General features: G+C 43.6%; 1 protein-coding gene across 2 annotated transcripts in view; it reads left to right on the forward strand.

Annotated features, from left to right (window-relative positions):
• The window catches only part of ptprbl (protein tyrosine phosphatase receptor type B, like), an 85,661-nt gene that overhangs the window by 73,587 nt on the left and 3,365 nt on the right, over positions 1 to 8,709 (forward strand). For both annotated transcript variants that reach the window (XM_081356040.1, XM_081356041.1), the window contains 5 exons: positions 7,197 to 7,287; positions 7,384 to 7,460; positions 7,726 to 7,860; positions 7,941 to 8,063; positions 8,147 to 8,310. In XM_081356040.1, the coding sequence (XP_081212166.1) occupies positions 7,197 to 7,287; positions 7,384 to 7,460; positions 7,726 to 7,860; positions 7,941 to 8,063; positions 8,147 to 8,310 (590 nt within the window). The remainder of the gene's footprint in view (positions 1 to 7,196; positions 7,288 to 7,383; positions 7,461 to 7,725; positions 7,861 to 7,940; positions 8,064 to 8,146; positions 8,311 to 8,709) is intronic.

Raw genomic sequence — 8,709 nt, forward strand, 5'->3', positions numbered from 1 at the left:
AGACCCTAGCAACCACCCAAAAGACCCTAGCAACCGCCTAGCAACCACCCAAAAGACCCTAGCAACCACCAAAAATATCCTAGCAACCACCCAGAACACCCTAGCAACCACCTAGCAACCACACAAAAGACCCTAGCAACCGCCTAGCAACCACCCAAAACACCCTAGGAACCGCCTAGCAACCGCCTAGCAACCACCCAGAATACCTTAGCAACCACCTAGCAATATCATAGCGACCACCCATAACATCCTAACAACCGCCTAGCAAAAAACTTTCCGGTCCAAACTTTCTCAAGCCAACTTAAAGTTTGTCTCGACGAACTTTCGCATCTAGTTAAGTTGGCTTGAGAGAGCCAACATATTGAAATCCTATTTAAACTTATTATTATTATTATTATTATTCTGACCCTAAAAATTTACAACTCAAACTCCTCTTAGAGCTTTAACTCTATATACTCCAAACTCGGCTCAGACACTCAAACTGATCTGACTCGGTATGCTCTATCTTTTCAGACTGATCGGACTTACGGTTTTCCTAAAAATGACGATCAAAACTCGAAAAAACTCATTCAAAAACTCCCATTGACTTACATTGGGGAGTTCTAAAAAATTCAAACCGACAAAAATTCAAATCTAAACACCTTGAAGACTAAACCAAACTGCCGTTCTATATATATTAGCCAATGAAACTCATTTAAACTAATAAACTCTAATCTCATACACTTATAAACTAATTAACTTAAATTTAATAACTAATTAACTAATAAACTCATGAATTCATAGACTTATGAACTCTTAAACTCATAAATTAATAAACTCTGAACTCTAAACTCATTTAAACTTATAAACTCTAAACTTGTACACTTATAAACTCTAAACTTATAAACTCTAAACTCATAAACTCTGAGTGTGTGTGTGTGTGTGTCTGAGTGAGTGTGTGAGTGAGGTAGTCTGTGTGAGTGTGTGTGTGTGTGTGTGTGTGTGTGTGTGTGTGTGTGTGTGTGTGTGTGTGTGTGTGTGTGTGTTTGTGTGTATCTATCTAACTTATTTATATATCTATCATAAACTTCAAACTACTTTAAACTACTTTAAACTTCAAACCACTTTAAACTTCTTAAGTTTAATGCTTCCAGCTCCCAAGCAACTCCATAGCAACCAAACTTGAGTACCCTAGCAACTGTTTTGCAAGACCTATATCTCTGTATCAGAACATCATATAGAGATGAGTTTTGGCTCTTTTGACTCATGCTAGCAAACAGCACTTCCAACATGCTACACATGCTAGCAGTGAATAGCTACATGCTAATAGCAATTAGTTAAGTGTTAAATCATGCCAAGATCATGCTAAGAACTCTATAAAAACTCCATAGTAACCATCTGTGACAACTACCAACCACCTAGTAACACCATATCAACCGCCCTGAATACCATAGCAACCACCCAGAACACCCTAGCAACCGCCTAGCAACCACCCAGAACACCCTAGCAACCACCCAAAATACCTTAGAACACCCTAGCAACACCATAGCAACCACTCAGAACACCCTAGTAACCACCCAAAATACCTTAGAACACCCTAGCAACACCATAGCAACCACTCAGAACACCCTAGCAACTGCCTAACAACCACCCAGAACACCCTAGCAACCACCCAAAATACCTTAGAACACCCTAGCAACACCATAGCAACCACCCAGAACACCCTAGCAACCACCCAAAATACCTTAGAACACCATAGCAACCACTCAGAACACCCTAGCAACCACCCAAAATACCTTAGGACACCCTAGCAACACCATAGCAACCACTCAGAACACCCTAGCAACTGCCTAACAACCACCCAGAACACCCTAGCAACCACCCAAAATACCTTAGAACACCCTAGCAACACCATAGCAACCACTCAGAACACCGTAGCAACTGCCTAACAACCACCCAGAACACCCTAGCAACCACCCAAAATACCTTAGGACACCCTAGCAACCACTCAGAACACCATAGCAACTGCCTAACAACCACCCAGAACACTCTAGCAACCACCCAAAATACCCTAGCAACCGCCTAGGAACCACCCAGACCACCCTAGCAACCACCCAGAACACCCTAGCAACCACCCAAAATACCCTAGCAACCGCCTAGCAACCACCCAAAAGACCTTAGCAACCACCCAAAATATCTTAGCAACCACCCAAAACACCCTAGCAACCACCCATAACACCCTAGCAACTGCCTAGCAACCACCCAGAACACCCTAGTAACCACCCAAAATACCCTAGCAACCGCCTAGCAACCACCCAAAAGACCCTAGCAACCACCCAAAACACCCTAGCAACCGCCTAGCAACCACCCAAAAGACCCTAGCAACCACCCAAAAGACCCTAGCAACCGCCTAGCAACCACCCAAAAGACCCTAGCAACCACCAAAAATATCCTAGCAACCACCCAGAACACCCTAGCAACCGCCTAGCAACCACACAAAAGACCCTAGCAACCGCCTAGCAACCACCCAAAACACCCTAGCAACCGCCTAGCAACCACCCAGAATACCTTAGCAACCACCTAGCAACACCATAGCGACCACCCATAACATCCTAACAACCGCCTAGCAAAAAACTTTCCGGTCCAAACTTTCTCAAGCCAACTTAAAGTTTGTCTCGACGAACTTTCGCATCTAGTTAAGTTGGCTTGAGAGAGCCAACATATTGAAATCCTATTTAAACTTATTATTATTATTATTCTTCTTACTAAAAAATCTGACTCAAACTCGTCCTAGAGCTTTAACTCTACATACTCCAAAATCGGCTCAGACACTCAAACTGATCTGACCAAGTGTGCTATATCTTTTCAGACTGATCGGACTTACGGTTTTCCTACAAATGACGATCAAAACTCGGAAAAACTCCCATTGACTTAACATTGGGCATTCTAAAAAAATTCAAACTCACCAACCGACAAAAATTTAAATCTAAATCCCTTGAAAACTAATTCAAACTGCCATTCTATATATATTGGCCAATGAAACTCATTTAAACTAATAAACTCTAATCTCATACACTTATAAACTAATTAACTTAAATTTAATAACTAATTAACTAATAAACTCATGAATTCATAGACTTATGAACTCTTAAACTCATAAATTAATAAATTCTGAACTCTAAACTCATTTAAACTTATAAACTCTAAACTCAAAAACTTGTACACTTATAAACTCTAAACTCATAAACTCTGAGTGTGTGTGTGTGTGTCTGAGTGAGTGTGTGTGTGTGTGTGTGTGTGTGTGTGTGTGTGTGTGTGTGTGTGTTTGTTTGTATCTATCTAACTTATTTATATATCTATCATAAACTTCAAACTACTTTAAACTACTTTAAACTTCAAACCAATTTAAACTTCTTAAGTTTAAAGCTCCCAGCTCCCAAGCAACTCCATAGCAACCAAACTTGAGTACCCTAGCAACCGTTTTGCAAGACCTATATCTCTGTATCAGAACATCGTATAGAGATGAGGTTTGGCTCTTTTGACTCATGCTAGCAAACAGCACTTCCAACATGCTACATATGCTAGCAGTGAATAGCTACATGCTAATAGCGATTAGTTAAGTGTTAAATCATGCCAAGATCATGCTAAGAACTCTATAAAAACTCCATAGTAACCATCTGTGATAACTACCAACCACCTAGTAACACCATATCAACCGCCCTGAATACCATAGCAACCCCCCAGAACACCCTAGCAACCGCCTAGCAACCACCCAAAAGACCCTAGCAACCACCCAAAAGACCCTAGCAACCGCCTAGCAACCACCCAAAAGACCCTAGCAACCACCCAAAAGACCCTAGCAACCACCCAAAAGACCCTAGCAACCACCCAAAACAGCCTAGCAACCACCCAGAACACCCTGGCCACCACCTAGCAACCACCCAGAATACCTTAGCAACGCCTAGCAACACCATAGCAACCACCCATAACACCCTAGCAACTGCCTAGCAACCACCCAGAACACCCTAGCAACCACCCAAAATACCCTAGCAACCGCCTAGCAACCACCCAAAACCGCCTAGCAACCACCCAAAACACCCTAGCAACCGCCTAGCAACCACCCAGAATACCCTAGCAACCACCTAGCAACAGCATAGCAACCACCCAAAATATCCTAGCAACCACCCAGAACACCCTAGCAACCGCCTAGCAACCACCCAAAAGACCCTAGCAACCACCCAAAACACCCTAGCAACCACCCAAAAGACCCTAGCAACCACCCAAAATATCCTAGCAACCACCCAAAACACCCTAGCAACCGCCTAGCAACCACCCAAAAGACCCTAGCAACCACCCAAAATATCCTAGCAACCACCCAAAACACCCTAGCAACCGCCTAGCAACCACCCAAAAGACCCTAGCAACCACCCAGAACACCCTAGCAACCGCCTAGCAACCACCCAGAACACCCTAGCAACCACCCAAAATACCCTAGCAACCACCCAAAACACCCTAGCAACCACCCAAAAGACCCTAGCAACCACCCAAAAGACCCTAGCAACCACCCAAAATATCCTAGCAACCACCCAAAACACCCTAGCAACCGCCTAGCAACCACCCAAAAGACCCTAGCAACCACCCAGAACACCCTAGCAACCGCCTAGCAACCACCCAGAACACCCTAGCAACCACCCAAAATACCCTAGCAACCACCCAAAACACCCTAGCAACCACCCAAAATATCCTAGCAACCACCCAAAACACCCTAGCAACCGCCTAGCAACCACCCAAAAGACCCTAGCAACCACCCAAAACACCCTAGCAACCGCCTAGCAACCACCCAAAAGACCCTAGCAACCACCCAAAAGACCCTAGCAACCACCCAGAACACCCTAGCAACCGCCTAGCAACCACCCAGAACACCCTAGCAACCACCCAAAACACCCTAGCAACCACCCAAAACACCCTAGCAACCACCCAAAAGACCCTAGCAACCACCCAAAATATCCTAGCAACCACCCAAAACACCTTAGCAACCGCCTAGCAACCACCCAAAAGACCCTAGCAACCACCAAAAATATCCTAGCAACCACCCAAAATACCCTAGCAACCGCCTAGCAACCACCCAAAAGACCCTAGCAACCACCGAAAATATCCTAGCAACCGCCTAGCAACCACCCAAAAGACCCTAGCAACCACCCAGGACACCCTAGCAACCACCTAGCAACCACCCAGAACACCCTAGCAACCGCCCAAAATACCCTAGCAACACCAAAGCAACCACCCATAACATCTTAGCAACCGCCTAGCAAAAAAACGTTCTGCTCCAAACTTTCTCAAGCCAACTTAAAGTTTGTCTCGACGAACTTTCGCATCTAGTTATTATTATTATTCTTCTTACTAAAAAATCTGACTCAAACTCCTCCTAGAGCTTTAACTCTACATACTCCAAAATCGGCTCAGACACTCAAACAGATCTGACTCGGTGTGCTCTATCTTTTCAGACTGATCGGACTTACGGTTTTCCTAAAAATGACGATCAAAACTCGGAAAAACTCCCATTGACTTAACATTGGGCATTCTAAAAAAATTCAAACTCACCAACCGACAAAAATTTAAATCTAAATCCCTTGAAAACTAATTCAAACTGCCATTCTATATATATTAGCCAATGAAACTCATTTAAACTAATAAACTCTAATCTCATACACTTATAAACTAATTAACTTAAATTTAATAACTAATTAACTAATAAACTCATGAATTCATAGACTTATGAACTCTTAAACTCATAAATTAATAAATTCTGAACTCTAAACTCATTTAAACTTATAAACTCTAAACTCAAAAACTTGTACACTTATAAACTCTAAACTCATAAACTCTGAGTGTGTGTGTGTGTCTGAGTGAGTGTGTGAGCGAGGTAGTCTGTGTGTGTGTGTGTGTGTGTGTGTGTGTGTGTGTGTGTGTGTTTGTTTGTATCTATCTAACTTATTTATATATCTATCATAAACTTCAAACTACTTTAAACTACTTTAAACTTCAAACCAATTTAAACTTCTTAAGTTTAAAGCTCCCAGCTCCCAAGCAACTCCATAGCAACCAAACTTGAGTACCCTAGCAACCGTTTTGCAAGACCTATATCTCTGTATCAGAACATCGTATAGAGATGAGGTTTGGCTCTTTTGACTCATGCTAGCAAACAGCACTTCCAACATGCTACATATGCTAGCAGTGAATAGCTACATGCTAATAGCGATTAGTTAAGTGTTAAATCATGCCAAGATCATGCTAAGAACTCTATAAAAACTCCATAGTAACCATCTGTGATAACTACCAACCACCTAGTAACACCATATCAACCGCCCTGAATACCATAGCAACCCCCCAGAACACCCTAGCAACCGCCTAGCAACCACCCAAAAGACCCTAGCAACCACCCAGAACACCGTAGCAACCACCCAAAAGACCCTAGCAACCGCCTAGCAACCACCCAAAAGACCCTAGCAACCGCCTAGCAACCACCCAAAAGACCCTAGCAACCACCCAAAAGACCCTAGCAACCACCCAGAATACCCTAGCAACCACCCAAAACAGCCTAGCAACCACCCAGAACACCCTGGCCACCACCTAGCAACCACCCAGAATACCTTAGCAACGCCTAGCAACACCATAGCAACCACCCATAACACCCTAGCAACTGCCTAGCAACCACCCAGAACACCCTAGCAACCACCCAAAATACCCTAGCAACCGCCTAGCAACCACCCAAAACCGCCTAGCAACCACCCAAAACACCCTAGCAACCGCCTAGCAACCACCCAAAATACCCTAGCAACCACCCAAAAGACCCTAGCAACCACCCAAAATATCCTAGCAACCACCCAGAACACCCTAGCAACCGCCTAGCAACCACACAAAAGACCCTGGCAACCGCCTAGCAACCACCCAAAACACCCTAGCAACCACCCAAAACACCCTAGCAACCACCCAAAATACCCTAGCAACCGCCTAGCAACCACCCAGAATACCGTAGCAACCGCCTAGCAACACCATAGCGACCACCCATAACATCCTAACAACCGCCTAGCAAAAAACGTTCCGGTCCAAACTTTCTCAAGCCAACTTAAAGTTTGTCTCGACGAACTTTCGCATCTAGTTTCTTAATATGATTCATGTTTCAGATTGAACACAGTAACTCTTCGTTCTGCTTTCAGGACCTGAAGGATGTTGGTCGTAACCAGCCTCAAGACTCGGCGTTATTGCCTGAAAACAGAGGCAAAAATCGCTACAACAATATTCTGCCTTGTACGTCTATACAAGTACCTGTATCTACTATATCTAATATTATTCCCATGTAGTTTTACTAAAACGGTGGTTTATGTTGACGTGTTCTTGGCACAGATGATTCCACACGAGTGAAGCTGTCCTATGTTGACGACGACTCCTGCTCAGATTATATTAACGCCAGCTATATTCCTGTAAGATCTTTGGTTATGCAAGTACATTAATGACAAAAGTAAAATATCTTAGCTGCGATAATTTAAGTTTTTGAGCATGCATTCTGTGAGTTTAACATGGCTGTGTAATTAAGTAATACATATTTCAACTTAAACATTTTGACAATTTCATCATTAAAAACACATTAAATATTGGTAGATAGAGTTTGCATGAAAGGAGAAAGTATCAGTCATAGGTTATCCAATGACACTTGACCAAACGTATATCACATGGTTTCTTTTAAAGGGCAATAACTTCCGACGGGAGTACATCGCGACTCAGGGACCTTTACCCGGCACTAAAGACGACTTCTGGAAGATGGTGTGGGAGCAGAATGTGCACAACATAGTCATGGTGACTCAGTGTGTTGAGAAAGGAAGGGTATGTGCTATGATCACACATGATTCCTCTGCTCATGAGGGTCTTCTGGCATTCAGTGAATCTGAGCTTCTCTCTCTTAGGTGAAGTGTGACCATTACTGGCCGTTCGACCAGGAGCCGCTGTACTACGGAGATCTGATAGTCCAGATGCAGTCGGAGTCCGTGCTGCCGGAGTGGACCATCCGAGAGTTCAAGATCTGTAATGTGGGTTTAACGTTTCTGTGTCTCGCAGATGAACTGTACTGGGAACGCAGGTGTGATGTGTGTGTGTGTGTGTGTGTGTGCAGGAGGAACAGCTGAGCTACTCCAGGGTGGTGCGTCAGTTCCACTACACCGTGTGGCCGGATCACGGAGTGCCGGAGATCACGCAGTCGCTCATCCAGTTCGTGCGGACCGTGAGAGACTACATCAACCGCTCGCCCTTCTCAGGAGCCACTGTAGTGCACTGCAGGTGGACACACACACACACACACACACATTATTACAGCATTACCTTGATCACAGTCTATGAATCCACCAGTCCCAAGTGGAAGTGTCTGTAGACTGCTGTATGTCCAAAGGCCTGTAAAAGTGAATTAAAACAGAATATAGAGTTCTGCTCGTGGAGATCTAGTGTAAATCCAGCACACAGATTTTCCTCAGACATGATCATTTTCAACAGTCAAGAGTTGTTTATTTGTCAGTTGCACAGATTGAAATGCTTGTAACAAGGCACAGGTAGTGATATAGCTCATACAGGGCCAAGCCTATCATCTATCTATCTATCTATCTATCTATCTATCTATCTATCTATCTATCTATCTATCTATCTATCTATCTATCTATCTATCTATCTATCTATCTATCTATC

This window comes from Scardinius erythrophthalmus, assembly GCF_964197995.2.
Source record: "Scardinius erythrophthalmus genome assembly, chromosome: 24".
NCBI lineage: Eukaryota > Metazoa > Chordata > Actinopteri > Cypriniformes > Leuciscidae > Scardinius > Scardinius erythrophthalmus.